At 40.4% G+C, this 16,758-nt stretch overlaps 1 protein-coding gene across 1 annotated transcript in view; it reads left to right on the top strand.

Annotated features, from left to right (window-relative positions):
- The window catches only part of GDPD4 (glycerophosphodiester phosphodiesterase domain containing 4), a 71,282-nt gene that overhangs the window by 5,972 nt on the left and 48,552 nt on the right, over positions 1-16,758 (top strand). The window contains exons 3-7 of the mRNA XM_043991810.1: positions 3,072-3,165; positions 8,112-8,171; positions 10,479-10,577; positions 10,656-10,749; positions 11,997-12,068. Of these exons, the coding sequence (XP_043847745.1) occupies positions 3,072-3,165; positions 8,112-8,171; positions 10,479-10,577; positions 10,656-10,749; positions 11,997-12,068 (419 nt within the window). The remainder of the gene's footprint in view (positions 1-3,071; positions 3,166-8,111; positions 8,172-10,478; positions 10,578-10,655; positions 10,750-11,996; positions 12,069-16,758) is intronic.

Here is a 16,758-nt window from a genome sequence, read left to right as displayed (position 1 = left end):
CCAAGATTTGAAGAGGGGATCATTATTTAGGTATATGTTGCACAATAAATGACTCCTCAGGTCCGCTCCAATTTTGAGAGTGATTCTACCAAGCACCTACCGTGTGCCTGGAGCCCTGAGCTCAACACTCTGGGGATACTGAAGTTATAGGCCTTTCCTTCGGCCTCCTCTCCCTTCCCTCCGGCCCACATACTTGCTTTTTGAAAACTGAAGCATCCTTCAACATTCAGCTTAGATAATGTCACCCCCCCACACCCAAGAAACTCTTCCTGATTCCCCTTAATTGGAAAGGATCTTTTTAGCTAGGTGGCATAGTGGATAGAGCACTGGGACTTGAGTCAGGAAGAAATGAGTTCCAATTCAGCTTCAGACATTTGACTAGGTAGGTGACCCTGGATAAGTCACTTAACTTCTTGAGTTGCCTTAGTTCTCTCATCTGTAAAAATGGAGATAATAACAGTCTGTCCCTTCCAGGGTTGTTGTGAGGATTGAATGAGATAATATTGGCAAAGCACTTAGTATAGTGCCATGGCACATAGTAGGTGCTATATAAATATTAATTATTATTCAATGTTAACTATTAATAAAAAGCTTTTTGGATCTTTTAAGTTTTTTTTTTCCATTCAATTTTGCTGTGTAGGTTTTATTTTTTTTTAACTGGAGTTGTCATATTCTTGATATAGGCAATCAGTGAGGGAATTCTCTCTACCAATGCAGATAGCAACTGCTTGCGTTAGAGAATTGCCTGAGAGTTACTGACAGGTTAACTAGCTTGCCAAGCTTGCCACATACCTTTAGTATGTGTTATATGTAGTTCACCGTTCCCCCTGCTACTCTAACACAATACTCCATTGCCTAACCGAGCCCCTTCACTGGCTTTCTTCCTTGGCAAGAATTCTCTCCTTCCTCATCTCTGCCTTCCTCCTGCAAGAAGCTTTTCCTGATCCCCTTTAAAGGGGGATCCTCTAAGGTTATTTCCACTTTATCCTGTCTATATTTTTTTGGTACATCATCGATCGCATGTTGTCTCCCCCATTTAGGTTGTGAATACCTTTAGGGTTTGGGTTTGCTTTGGTATTTTTTGCCCACTCACATTTCCAGTGTGTAGCAGAGAGCCTGGAACATAGGAGGTACTTCATAAACACTTGTTGACTGACTGCCAGGAACTGTTCTTTGATTCAGACCCTTACCATGGGACAGGGTGGAATTGAACTCCCATGGAAAGGTGGTAGCTATAGCAACTGCAGCAATTCAGGCTGGGGAGGAAATGGTGTGGAGTATGTTTCAGACTCCACCAGTGTAGGAGATCCATGTCCACCAAGGGCAGAGGGGAGAGCGGTAGGTAACCCAAGTGTGGGAGATGTCTAACTGTTGGTAGATTTTCTCCTGGTGAAGTATCCCTTTTGTCTTCCTCCTCTCCCCACTACTTTTCTTCCCCCAAATGTGAATGTTGAATTCCAGTTTTCTGTTCTTCTAAGTTGTTTTTCTTTAACTCATTTAAATAGTGCTCTAATCTGTAAATAAAAATGAGTGATCTATATTGTTTTTGATTTGTGTATGTTTTTAATTGTGAATGGGAAATTGCAAAGGAGTTAGCCAATGAGTGCCTAGGATTTGGTCCAGAGAGGAAAACAGAGGTCAGATCCCTTTATCTAAAATTGTTTGTGTTTAAATAGAAGTAAATATGTAAGTATATACGTGTATGTGTGTATGTATATATACGTGTGTATGTGTGTATATGCACGCATACACACGTGTGTGTATCTTACCTGTGGTCTTGAGCCAATTGAGAGAATTTTATGGTTTATTGATTTTGGATAAATGTTCCAAAAAATCAGAACTAAACAAAATCCAGAGTTTTCCCTTTCCCTAATCGAAAAAGAAAGTGTATTATTTTGCTGGTTGGGACAAGATTGGGTTATAAATCATTTTGTCTTACTAGCTCTTCCCCCCTCTTCCCCATTCCTATTCTCCCCACATATGAATGTACGGAATGACTTAAGGATAATGACTAAGAGTAGGAATTACCTTGTGAGAAGAAGAAACCTGCTTGGCAACATGCACATTCCAAAGGTGTGAGGGCCAAAAGAGGGCAAAGTCCCCTCTAAGCCGATATCTGGACGGGAACAGAAAACTCCATAACACTAACCCTTAAATCCAAACCCTTAAGCCCAAAGGAGGCCTTAGTCACCATCTGCTTCCCTAGATTCTACCTTTGCTTCCTCTGAACTCTTCCAAATTTGCCTCCCCATCATTTAGTATTCATGTCAGTGTGTGTCTGTCTCTCTCTCTCTTCCTTCCCTCTCTCCTTCCCTCCCTCCCTCCCTTTTTCCCTCCCTTCTTTTTCTCTTTCCCAATGATCTATTTATTAACATTTACTTTTTAAAATTTTGAACTCCAAATTCTGTACCTCCATGCGACTCCTTCCTTACCCACTGAGAAAAGCAATTGCATTAAGTTTTATAGAAGTTGATTGAGGAGACAACTAGAGAATTTCAAGGGAAAAGTTATTTAGACATCTGAGGATATTTATAGGAAAATGGAAGGGCAATAGGAAAGAAGCACTGACAATGAAGGAGAGATTGGGAAAATGATTGATAGAGCAAGGTCTTGGAGAAGATCAGAGGTGATGGGATCAAGGGTTTACCTTGGCATGAAGGAAACCAGAGGAGAGGAAAGAAGGGATGAATTTTGAGGTTTGGTGGAGTCAAAAACCTCTCAAATTCATTCATGATTAGTCTTATATATTCATTTTCTTTTTCTTTTTTTAAGATTTTATTTATTTATTTATTTTTAGTGAGGCAATTGGGGTTAAGTGACTTGCCCAGGGTCACACAGCTAGTAAGTGTTAAGTGCCTGAGGTCGGATTTGAACTCAGGTACTCCTGAATCCAGGGCCGGTGCTCTATCCACTGCGCCGCCTAGCTGCCCCTATGTTCATTTTCAAACGTTCCATCCATCCTCTCCACAAGCCTTCCCTCTGCTCCAGCCAACCTGGTCTCCCCATCCCCAGTATAGGCAACACTCATTCTTAGCATGTTTTAGATAGTGCAATGCTTTGCTGTGTTTCAGGTACCTTTACCAATTCACTGATCATTGGTTTTTCTGGTCCTTCTTTCTGGTGGTTGCAGCCTCAGTCATGTTCAGTTACATCATGCTGCTTATGGTGAGTGTTGGTAAGCTCCCTCCAGCTTAAACCCTGTGGTGTTTGGGGCTAGGAGCCCCAAAGAGGAACCCCAGTCCCAGTTGTACCCCTGGGAGTGATGGCTGCCAGTAGACACCAGCTATTTATGGACTGAAACCCTTATAGAGCCAGCCCCCTGTAGCTCTGTTTTAACTGAAATTTCTCTTGGGTCTCCCCAAATTCTGGGATCTTATCTCCTTAGGCAGCAACCTTGTTGTGTGTTGGACCAGCTAGAGGCAAAATTATGACTCGGCGTGAGCTTGTTTTTTATGCTGCAAAGACATTCTTGGTTTCTTTCATAAGTCCCTGGCATTTCTATTATCTATGCCCAAGGAGTGGTGAGATGAGTTTGCAGACACATGATCCTCTGAGAAAATAACCAGTGCTTTCTTACCTTGCTAGTTCAACCCTATTTGAGTTGCAGAAAGCATGGAATCAAAGCATTTGGAGCTGGTAGGATCTTAGATATCTGGTTTTACCTCCTTATTGAGGGAGAAATTGAAGTCCAGATTCCATTGTGCTTTCAGCATTTTTCTTCTAACTCCATTTCCATCATTAGGAGGACCTGCCTTCTCTGCTGCCTAATGCTGCCTCTCAGCCCCCCAGGGATTGTTGCTTTTCTTCTCTCCCCTAACCTGACTTTGTTGAAACTTATTTGTTTTCTATTTTATTTCTTTGAAATCAGGCTCCTTCTGCCTTCTGTGGTGACAGCTATTAGGAGCTAATGGGATAAAGGCTGAAAGGGACGGTCTTTTCTTCCAAAGGTTTCCTTTCTAGATAACGTATACATTTAACCAGGAGTTCCCAGAGATGATATCCCTTTTTACTGTCAAAATAATTAAAGTTTCAAGCAATGGGGAGAGAAATAGACTCATTAAGGCAGTTAGATGGTGAAGATGTCTAGAGTCAGATGAGATTTTTTGGTACTCCCATATCAGTCATCCACGCCACCTATAAATAAGGCTGACCTTGGTCCTTTACAGGAGTTTATCATTTCCCTGTCTTCCTACAAAATGATCTGTGACTCTGTGACCTTTGCAAAAGAATTATTTTGTAACATGGAACAATCTTGTGTAGATTTTGGACCTAAAGTGGTTCAAATCATATTCCTTGAATCATTAAAATTCCATAAAATTGACACCAGAGATGAACAAATTTGGTCTTTTAGTTGAGGATTTGTTCTAGATCCTATTATCATTGCAAAAGGGGTTCTATTTAAAAAAAAATTAAAATGAGTACCATCAAGAAGTTTGAGAGAATTGCATGATATTACTGCCCTATTCCCACCTAAGATAATTGCAGATAAGTACTTGGTCATAGTATAGTGGGAAAAACAGTTACTCCATCATTAAACATTTACTAAGTGCCTACTATGTGCCAGGGACTGTGTTTAGAATTGCAAATACAAAAGACAGTCCCTGCCCTAAAGGAGCTCATAATCTAATGGAGGAGAAAACAAATAAATACGTACAGACAAGCTATATACATGATGAATAGGAAATAATGAAAAGAGGGAAGGCACTAGAATTAAAAGGGGTTGGGGAAGGCTTCCTATATAAGGTGAGATTTTAGTTGAGGTCAGTAGTCAGAGCAATGGAAGGAGAGAGAGCATTGTGGGCCTGGGGAACAGCTAGAGAAAATGGATGTCTTGTTTGTTGAACCACCAGGAGACCAATGTCACTGGGTCAAAGATGACATGTTAGGGAGTAAGGTGTAAGAAACCTGGAAAGGTAGGAGCATAGGCCTCAGAATTTGAAGACTCAAATTCTTTTCCTCACTCTGTCAATGACTGACTATATGGACTATACAAACAACTTCTGGACCTGTTTTCCCATCTGTAAAACCCTAGATGTTCTCAGATTGTTAGTCACATGTGAGGCCATTTTAAAAATATAAAGCGTCATGTAAATATAAGGCATTGTTACCTTACCGGAGGGATTATGCTTTTAGTAATCTCCTTTATATCACACCACTCATCTCCAAAGCCTCACTCAAATTTCCTTTAATTTTTCCCCAAAATTATGTGTTACAGGCAGAAAATCATTCAAAATGACTTGGTAAAGGAAGCAACCAATGACTTTCCTCCTCTGTTCACTCTAAGCCTGGTTTTTTGGAAACAGGTCCTTGCATTTCATTCCCTGAATGAGTTAAAAAAAATAACCATAGGTTTGGCAGCAAGGTAGCTGAGTGAGATGAGCATCTAATTCCAGCTCCCCTCTGTGACTTCAAAATAGCAAGGTGTGCTAAAGAGAGTAAAAGAACAGCAAATAACAGAGGGGAGAGTAAAGTATTCATCTCTAGGAAAACCCCATAGAAAAACCAATTGTGATGGTGGAAGAAGTAAACAAATAAAAAACAAGTTTAAAAAAGATCTGGTACAATGAGCAAATACTGTGGAGAAAAAGGAATGAAACCCCCAGGATCAAAACAAAACAAAAGAAAACAAGACCTCCAGAAATGACAATGGGACACAGCAGGGTCCTCTAGAGTGATTAGCAGATGAAAGTAAAAATCAAAGGGAGAAATAAGGATAGAAGCTAAAAGAGAAATTAGAGTTCTCAAATAAGAATAAAAAAACAAGTGAAAATGGAATACTAATAACAAAAAATGGAGAATTTATATAAATTGATGGGGGGAAAGATGGCAGCAGGACTGGAACTCAGAGATACAAAAATAGAAAAAAATATATTGGAATAAAATTAAAAGACAGTGAGATGGGAAGAACACAGAACTCTTCTTAAAAGCCAGAATAACTGCTCTTGAAGACAGGATGCAACAAGAAAATCTGAGAATTATTGGTCTCCCAGAAATATATGAAGAAACAAAAAAGTCTGAAATAATACTTAATGGAAACATGAGAAAATTGACCAGAAATATTGAAAACTCTGGAAGAGTGGTTCCATAGAATCAAAAGAATATAAACAGAGATTCCCCAAGTCCATCTTACCTCAAAACATTGTGATCAAGTTGCAGACCTTTACTATAAAATACCAAATATTGCATGCATCCATAGAATATGGAAAATAAGAATTGCAAAAGGCTATTTCTTGTCCAAGAGAAATGAAAGTAAAAATTGAAATAGCTTCCAGCAAAAGGAAAAATCTCTAATTCTTGCTGGGGAAGAAAAGCAGAAGTCAGTATAAGATATGAAACATAACAAAGAGAAGAAACTTAAGGAAGCTAAACAAGTCCATAGATTATGAAAAGACTAAGGAAAAAAACACATCAAATCAACTTTTATATTCTTCAAGGATTAAACAAAGATACTGAATTTTTAAAATCCTCACTTTGACTAAGGATCAGACAGGACAAAAAAGACTATCAGCTAAAAAAATCCAACCAAACAAAACTGGAAGAAGAAAAGAGATGAAGGGAAGATTGAATCATATTAATTCTTATTTGAGAACTCTTAATTTCTCTTTTAGCTTCTATTCTTATTTCTCCCTTTGATTTTTACTTTCATCTTCTAATCACTCTAGAGGATCCTGCTGTATCCCATTATCATTTCTGGAGGTCTTGTTTTTGACTGCATTATATGGTTTATTTTTGATTGAATTAGTTTCTCAGAAAGTATCACAGGTGATGGTCCACTCAAAGACATGGGGATATAGAAAAGAAATGTGAAGAATGCACAAACATATTCGTGTGGGGAAGATAAACAAAAGAGACAAATTAATTTTCCTTTGGAAATTTAACTTTGTCTGAGGGTCATAATAAAGAACCAAGAGAGAACATTTATGGGCAAAGTCAGTGAAAGAACATGTGAATTGTTCTAGTGAATGAGTGAAGGGAAGAAGGGGTAGAATTCAATGTAATCAGAAAAAAATGGGAAGAGAGGAGTATGTATATGGGGAATCTTGACTCACTATTAGCTGGGCTAGGAAAAGGAAGAGAGGCAGTTGTCTTACAGAAGCCAATATGTGGCCCATTTATATAGCACTTTAAGGTTAGGAAACAACTTTGCAAATATTTCATTTGATCCTTGCAACAACCCTAGGATATAGGTGCTATTACTGACTTCATCTCGCAGTTGAGGAAACTGAGATAGGTTAAATGACTTGCCTGGAATCACCCAGCCAGTAAATGTCTGAGGAGGATATATGAACTTAGGTCTTCTTAACTCCATGGAGAAGGAAATGGCAAACCACTCCAGTATCTTTGCTAAGAGAACCCCAAATGTGGTCACGAAGAGTCAGACATGACAGAAAAATGACTTAACGAGAACAGCTTCCTAACTCCAGGATAAGTGCCCCATCCGTTACGTCACCCAGCTGCCTCTCATTTGCCTTATTTTTGTATTAAGGTCATAGGGAGAACATCTCTCTTTAAATCCCTTGTAGAGAGATCAGATTCTAGGGTATCCACAGTGCCTGGGACAGAATAAATGCTTACTCAGTGCTTTATTTATGTATCTGTTCTACAAGGGTTAAGAAGTGAGTAAGGGGTGAACTGATATTTCTTGGAAAAGAGGCTCAGATTAATGCTATTTAAACTATGAGAAGAGATGAGGAAAAGGGCAGGGAGGATTTTGAATCTATTATTTGGGCTGGGGGGAAAAAGAATAAATAAAACTAAATCTAAACTTAGGCTGAAGAGCAAAAGAGTGGGAGGTTGGATGGGTTAGAGCAGGGATTCTTAACTTTTTTTGTGATGTAGACCCATTTGGCAGTCTGATGAAGCCTAAAGACTCCTCAGAAGAATGTTCTTGAGTGCATAAAATAAAACAAGTAGGTTTTTAAAGGGAACCAATTATATTGAAATAGTCATCAAAATATTAGAAAACAAAACAAAAAACAAGTCCTCAGACCCCAGATTAAAAAACCCTGGTAGAAGGAGGGGGCTGTTACCAGATGACTAAGCAAAACAAACTGCAGGGACTGGTGCTGGTCTCAGAACCCAGCCAGCATCTTTTCCATTTATCTTTGCAGATTATAGGAATGTGTTTGCTAGCAGAAGGGCAGCAGCTATATCTGCATTGGTGCAATAAGGTAGGACATTCTAACCTGACTTTCTCTGGGATCTGAGACAAGTCACATTGTGTGCTTTCCCCATCCTTCCCTACATAGACTCTGGGGAAGAAGGAAGTAAAACCTGCACCTCCAGAAGGGAGAAGAGGGATATTTTCCTGCAAAGATTAATGGAGTGTGTGTGTGTGTGTGTGTGTGTGTGTGTGTGCGCGCGCATGCGCGCGCGCATATTTGTATTTTTTAAATGATGGTGATTCTTTTTTGTACTGCCCAGATTCACTGGCAAGTCCAAGCTGCCTGTTCCCCACAGCAGCATGGTGTCCTCAAGGGCTTCATCAGTTTTGCCATACAAGTAGGCATCGGTCCTTTTTTTTTTTTTAGTGAGGCAATTGGGGCTAAGTGACTTGCCCAGGGTCACACAGCTAGTAAGTGTTAAGTGTCTGAGGCCGGATTTGAACTCAGGTACTCCTGACTCCAGGGCCGGTGCTCTGTCCACTGTACCACCTAGCCGCCCCGGCATTGGTCCTTTAATTAGCATTTTGAGTGTCTTGGTTCAATTATCTACATATCTACTTAATATTCACCTATCCCACATCTAGTCCACAAAAACGTAAGTGTGTTGATGCAATCATGATAATTTATGTCTTTTGGCTAGTCTAATAACTGTCAAAAAAGAAATGTGGCTAACCTACCATGATTTCTTATTTATGAACCTATGTTGATTATTTTTTTGGGGGGGTTATTTTCCCAAATTACATGTAAATACGAATTTTAACATGAAAATTTTTTTAAACTTTGTGTTCCAAATTCTCTTCCTCCCTCCCTCCCCCCCAAGAACTCAAACAGTTCATTATGAGCCATATATGAACAGTCAGGCAAAACATTTCCACATTAGCCAAGTTGTGAAATAAAACAGACAAAAACAAAACTTCAGATAAAGGAACTAACAAAAAATAAAAATTATGCATCAATATGTTTTCAGATACCATCAGTTCTCTCTCCATTGATAGAATGCATTTTTCATAGAACCTTCAGAGTTGTCTTAGATCATTATGTTGCTGAAAATAACCAAGTCATTCACAGCTGATCATCTTACAGTATTGCTGTTATTTTGTATACAGTACATTTTACATTGCATCAGCTCATGTAGGTCTTTCTGGGTTTTCCTGATAGCATCCTGCTCATCATTTTTTTTATAGTAAACTACATTTATATAGTACTTTAAAGAGAGATTTCCTTAAAATAGACTCATGAGGTTGATTCTTGCAACAACAGTAATAAATAACATTTATATAGTACCTTATACCTGACAAAGAATTTTCTTCCCAATAGTCCAGCAAAGTAAGCACCATATGTTTTATCATCATCATCATCAATACATTTCTCATCATCAGTCCATTCTCATTGTCATCAATCAGTTCCCACCATCATCCAGTCATCATCAATCATCACCATCATCTTACATTACTCTTCCCTCTGCTTCAAAAAATTTTTCAGTTATTATTAACTGTTTCCCTCAGTCCTATTCCCTTCCCCAAGATATTTACTCTTTTCTATCTTCTTTCACCCTATCCCTCTTCAAAAGTGATTTGCTTCTGATTGCTCCCTCTCCCAATCTGCCCTCCCTCCTTATCTCCTTCCCTTTCTACTCCACCCAACTGAGTGTGTATGTTTATTCCCTCCTTGAGCCAACTCTAATGAGATTAAGGTGTTTGAGCCAATTCTGATGTGTGTAAGGCTCATTCACTGCCCTGTTCCTCCTAAGTGCCCACAAAACACATTCAATCATAATGCTAAAGGATCACACAGGAACTTTTGGGATTCAAACCCAGTTCCTCCTGATTCTAAGACCAGCAGCCTTGTCACCATACCATGCTTCCTCAGTAAAGACACTTCCATCAGGACCTGCTATTCTCCTTTAATAGGATTGTTTCTGTTTGTATCATCAGAATGTTGAGTACTTCTCATCCTACGTAGGCTGACTTATCCTGTAGAATCTTAGTCTATCAGCTCCCACTTACTGTTTTTCTGAGCCCTTTGAGTCTCCAAAGAAAAAACCCAAACCAAAAAAGTATATGTGTGTATGTAAATATACATGTATGTATAGATGTATATATGTATACATACATACACATATGTATATAATTATTCAAGCAAGATATCAGAGCAACAGGAATTCACAAGAGACAGAATCAAAACCCACAGCTTGAAATGTTTATGCACAGATATGCAAAAGCATAAATGATAATCGATATAAACTACAGATCCTTGGGGATGGTCATTGTACCCTGGGCATGCTTCCAACACAAGACGAGTTTGTCTCTGCAGATCGGAGTCCTCCTGATCTTGAGCACATGTATCTTTGGTTTTATGTCTGTGAACCTCTTGTATGACGAGAAATGGAAAGCTGCTGAAGTATCCCTACAGGTAAGCACAGCCCAAAGGAACACAGCTGTGCGTCCATTAGAAACCGACCTTGGCCTAATGTTGTGACTTTTTCGGCAGATCACCGCTCCCTATGTACATTTCTTTGGACTGTGCTTTATGGTGGTGGTCTCGTGGCCCATAGCCCTCTATTTTGCCAAGCTAAATAGAAGAGGTAGGTCAGGTTGAATAAACCTGGAGTTTATTGGGTTGGAGTAACTGGAGGTTGGGTGGTAAGGAGGAATACACAGAGGTCATGGGCACCCTTAGACACTTTGCCAAAGGAAGAGGGCTTGGAAGGATTCTTGATCAGAGCCATAATTAGAGACATTGACACTTGCCAAGTACCACAAAATGTGTTTAGAGCAAATATCTCCCTCAGTTGGGGAGGATACTGCATGGTATAGGGGACTGAGGCAGGGGAGAAGTGAACCCCATCTCACCATCAGACAGTTTACAATTTTTTTTTTTTTAGTGAGGCAATTGGGGTTAAGTGACTTACCCAGGGTCACACAGCTAGTAAGTGTTAAGTGTCTGAGGCCAGATTTGAACTCGGATACTCCTGACTCCAGGGCCGGTGCTCTATCTACTGCGCCACCTAGCTGCCCCTTAGTTTACAATTTTTAACCATTTCTTACTTAGAAGTAGGGAGATATCATGGATAGAGAAGTGGTTTGGGGAGACAGGAAGAACTGTCTTCCAAGTCCAAGGCTCTTGCCACACACTTGATAAACACTTAGCCTCTCAGTTTTATCTCTAGTCATCTCTTTAAGACTCTAAATTGCAGGGAAGCTGCCAATGCTGATAGGCAGAGGCACTTTTTTTCACCCAAGAGTTCTAGCAATGTGATCCTTGCTAAGTACTAAATTGTGGTGTTTGTATGTTGCTGAAGGACTGAAGATTCTGGTGTCAGTTGCCTCTAAATGAGGACAAAGCTCTGGTTTGCCACACTCCCATCCCCATCCCCAGGTGTGGCTTTGTATTTGATTTCTCTTTAACCTTTTGCCCTGCTTTGCCGGGGCATCGGTTCTCTTTGATGGTGATGATGATGAGCCCAAAGCATAGTTGTCTTCTCCCAGTTTCCAGAGTAGAGGCAGTCTCATTTGTAGGGCTTTCTGAGTTCATTGTAATCTGAATAGAGTGGATGTTCCCTGGGAGGCCCCCTCAGATAATAAACAGTAATGTCAGGACCAGATAGGAAGGATGACTGGTAAATCATAACTGCAATCATAGAGTGATCTATCTGGATCTGGGAAGGACCTTGGAAGTCATTTAGAACAACCCCCTCATTATACTTGTGGTTTGGGGAGAATAGTGATGCCTGTGTAGAAGAGAGGGAAGGTCTCATCGGGGTAGGGTAGCCACAGAAGAGAAGCCAATAAATTGATGGTGGGTCTACTTTTCCCTTTTGTTAAGCTTTAGCTCTCATGGAGGTGGAGGACCAAGATTGGAGAGAGGCCTACAAAGAGTCTAGGAAAATAATGAAAATTAGAGGTAAGGGTTGGTGTAATAGATCTGAGTGTCTGGAAGACCATTGAAATCAGGTGAGTAGGGCAAACTCCAACAAGCGAGGCAGAGGACAAAGGCATACCCAAGACCTGCTGATCAAATTTTTGGATGACACAGCTATGAGAGAAAGTGAATGAATTGGATGAGAGAAGCCACAACGATCTTAGAGCAGTGAACTCAATCTCCTGAGATGGCATCGACAGAAAGAAATAAAAGTTCTGTAGTTGGGGGGCAGCTAGGTAGCACAGTGGATAAAGCACTGGCCCTGGATTCAGGAGCACAGTTCAAATGTGGCCTCAGACACTTGACACTTGCTACCTGTGTGACCCTGGGCAAGTCACTTAACCCTTGTTGCCCCACAAAACAAACAAAAGTTCTGTAGTTGGGTTATAACTAACAATGGAGGAGTCATAGCTAGATAGAAATCAAGCTGTAAATAAGTATTTATTAAGTGCCTCCTGTGTGCCAGGTACCGTGCTAAGCTTTGGGGGTTAAAAAAGACAAAATATGGTCCCTGTTCCCAAGAAGCTTGTCAAATGTGACTTTGGTGAGTCAAAAAAAGTGACTGCAAACTCAGTGTGAATCTCCGAAGTTGATAAGGCAGCCAGAGACACCTTACATTGCATGAATTGAAAGTAGTGTGAGGGTCTTTCAGGTCCTTCCCCTGATTGACTGGCTTTATTGTGAGACAGGTACCCCCTCTAGATAAACCTATTTTCCACGGCTTGGAGACTTCACTCTTTCTTTCCTTTGTCGGACTTAGAAATTTCCACAACAATTTTGGTGACCCCAACGTGATCTTGCAGTAATTCTGTCCTTCGGGTTCCTCCTTTTCAACACGGGACTCTGTCTGAGCTCAGCCCTGGGGATATTTCCCCTGGGTCCCTTCTTGAAGGAGAAACACCTGAGTGCAGAATTCTCGCTGGATCAGACCTCCAAGCTTAAATGAATTATTCCAAGATGTTACAACAGGAATTCTTTTAACATCTGTGAATATCTTAATCCTGGTGGACTTCATCTCAGCTATATTGCTTGGACTTCATCTTTTCTTCTGGTGAGGACAACACACCTATCAACCCAGATCAAGCTGATGTTGATTGTTGTCGACAATGTGTGAAATATTATTAACCATCATTTTATGGAAATGTTAAGTATTCCTGTGCTGTCTGTTCCTATTCTAAGAAGTTATAGTTATCGGGCCTGAACTTTGCTGTTTTTATAATTGTATTGTAATTGAAATCAATGTCCCTGTAACATAAGTTTTACCCATTCACATTGCTTTGATTTTGAGCCTCGGTAGGGGAGTGCCGTCTCTGGATTTTGTGTCACCCATAGAGGACTTCCCTCTATGCATTGAATTATATCCATCTTTTAGATTGTTAATGATCCAAGAGACAAATTTTAGTATTTGTCTTTGGATCAAAGGAGGGATAATGTGAGTGAGATTTTCCCCACCCCTTAGATATGAGTGCTTTAACTATGATAAGTATTCTCTAGTCCCCCGGAACTTAATATTCTAGCACAGAGCATAGGTATTGTGTAACTTGTTTTTTTATGTCTTCTGAATATTCTTTTCATGGTTTGATTCAATGTGGTACTTAAAAAAATTTTTTTTTTCTTTTAGTGAGGCAATTGGGGCTAAGTGACCTGCCCAGGGTCACACAGCTAGCAAGTGTCAAGTGTCTGAGGCTGGATTTGAACTCAGGTACTCCTGACTCCAGGGCCAGTGTTCTATCCACTGCACCACCTAGCTGCCCCTCAATGTGGTACTTGTAAACTAAACTCTTGACCACATGTTCAACTAAGGGTCATGAATGAGCTTTGTAGTGATGTCCCTTTTCAAAAGGTGCATTGTGGTTAACCACGACACTGAAAATAGTATCTACTAAGTTGAAGGAACCAATCAACATCGAGACATATGCCCTGTTGCTTTGGAAGTGTGCTTCAGGATGAAAGACCTAACCATGTTGCTTTAGAAGGATGCTGCAGGACTGTTTGCCTCTTGTGATTAGTTGGCTAGATGGCCTTTGTCAATAAAGATAATGTTCAAGTTTCAATGGATACCCTTTGTACCATTTGCAATTCTCTGAGGGTGCAATGGGAGGAGTCTGGAAGGAGTCTAGGGTATAAATACCATCTCCCAGTACTGCTCAGAGTCAGGCTTTATTGTGAGACAGGTACCCTCTCTCAATAAACCTATTTTCCACGGAAAAAAGTATGAGGCCAAGAAAGAAAACTGACTTTCAGCTGTATTTCTCTCTGTCCAGACTCCATGGAGAATTTTGTGTCTGGTTCCTGAACACTTTTAAGAGGGTCCTTGACAAACTAGAGTGAATCCAGAGCAGGGCGAGTGGAATGATGCCACCTGGGGAAATTTTGAAGGAAGCAGGTGTCAGTGTGAAGCAACCTGCCTCTGGTGCAGAAGGAGGTCACCTCTGATCCAGGTAGGGTGGAGCTCCAGGCCACCAGGGAGAGCTGCCCATCTGTGTGCCTGGGCAAGGGGGAAAATCCCTGGCCCCTGAGCACACACCTGGCAGGAGTCCCAGGGAAGGAGCTATCCCTTGGAAACTCTGGAAGAGAGCAGGATCGTGGCCAGAAGGATGGAGTTTTCAAAACAGAAGCTGGCAAGTGTTACTGTGCTGGCAAAGCAAGGCACTGTCCGGGAAGATCATCCAGTAAGGGTGAGAGAGAGATGAGTCACCTCCTGGGGATGCTGAGGCAGTTGTTTGTTGACCCGATTACCCCAATAGAGAAGACTGCTGTTTTCCCCAGGAGCATGGATCCAGGACATCCTGGGAAACCTCCCAAGACTTACCTAATGAGATGACTCCTGCTCACTTCTGGTGATTGACAGGGGATGCAGATTAAACGAGAAAGCCTCTTAGAAAGTTCATTACTGCGGCCAAGCAACACAAGGACTTCTGAAGAGAAGTGGCAGATTTGGGAAGTGAACAGCCGAGCTGGGTGAGAAGATGGGACTTAAAAACAGGGTTCAGATTCCTAGACCTATTTGAAATAGAGGAATGATGGGCTCTTGATGTGAGATGGTGTACCTCGAAGAAGTTCTGGTACAAATACATTTGCCTGGAATCTGGTAAATCTATTCAAAAGTTCTTTGAAAAGAAAAGGAATGTGTATGTGTGTGTGCATGTACAAAATGGCCCATGTAAAAACATCATGCTTCATACTATAAAAAGTAACTACATTCTAATTTTAATAGCTAGCATTTGAGGTTTGCAAAATACTTTTATTAAAAACGTCACATTTAATCCTTACAACAACCTTGGGAGATAGATGCTTTTATCATCCACAATTTACACATGAGGAAACTGAGGCAAACAGAGATTAAGTGACTTCCCCAGCTCCCATAGCTGGCAAGTATTTGATATCACATTTGAACTCGGGTCTCCCTGACTCCCAGTCCAGTGCTCTGTCTGCTACACACAGAGACACCTAGAAGCACATAGAAAGAAACAGATAGGAATGGAACAAATAAAACTCATTGCTTTGGATGACTAATCACAAATCGCAAATGCAAAAGAAGGGGTGGGTGGGATGGGAAAGTAAAGCTAATGCACTGAGAAATTTGACTTTATAATTGGAACATAGCTCTGAAAAGGATGCTTCATATTCTGCACTCAGCTCTCAATCTAGTCTTCCTACAACACGTCTGACTGGGTTCATTGGCTCCCTTTTACCTCTAGAATAAAATACAAAATCATATATTTGGCTTTGTGACCTCATTCATTTCCGCTTCTAATCATTCATTTCTTTGGTGGGGATATCTTTTAATGCTACTTGCATTTATCTACCCCGTGCCTCTCCATTGTTCTTTGGGTCTCCTGAATTCTGATTCTCTCAAAGTCCTAGCATTCTCTGATTTGCATCTATAGAACATCACTGGGAGGGACGTTGGTTTTTAAATGATGAGAGGGAGGGAAGGAAGGAGAAAAAGACAGAAGGAATCAAGAATTTATTAAGTACCTACTATGCACTATGCCAAGCACTTTATAAATATTATCTCATTTGATCCTTATAAAAATTCTGGGAGGTGGGTACTATTATTATCCCTACTTTATAGATGAGGAAACTGAGGTAGTCAGGCTAAGTGACTTACCCAGGGTCAAGAAACTAGTAAGTTTTTGAGGCTACATTTGAACTTGGGTCTTCCTGACCTCAGGCCTGATGCTCTATTTAGATACTAAGATAACTAAATACCAGGGAACTTGTTGGGATCTTTGAAAACACTCAGCCATTTCCCCCAGTGTAGTCTAATCTATTCTCTTATTAAATTCCGGGCCCAGTTTATTGTTTATCATTTATCTATCAAATGAGGTAATAAATGCCTGGTGCTTTATAAACCTTAAAGCAGTACAGAAATGTGGGCTATTATTATCTATAGTACCTCTTCAAGACATAGACATACACAGACACATATAGAGACAGACATATTCATAGACACATCTAAAGGTGTGCGGGAGCTAGCTTAAAAATAACTCCCCGGAGCCAAGTTATATTTAAATTGTTACATTTTCAGGGTGAGAATTTATAGTTCTGAAATAGGCAAATGCCATAAATCGTGGCTTAATTTTATTATTTGTCTAAACTTAAAGTCATGGAAAGAATGTTAATCATGCAGATTATAGTGTCAGACATCCTTTTTTTGGAGAGCTGG

Source organism: Dromiciops gliroides, chromosome 3, assembly GCF_019393635.1.
Source record: "Dromiciops gliroides isolate mDroGli1 chromosome 3, mDroGli1.pri, whole genome shotgun sequence".
NCBI classification, from domain to species: domain Eukaryota; kingdom Metazoa; phylum Chordata; class Mammalia; order Microbiotheria; family Microbiotheriidae; genus Dromiciops; species Dromiciops gliroides.
Note: the sequence above shows the minus strand (reverse complement) of the source record. Positions and strands in the feature narration are given on the sequence as shown.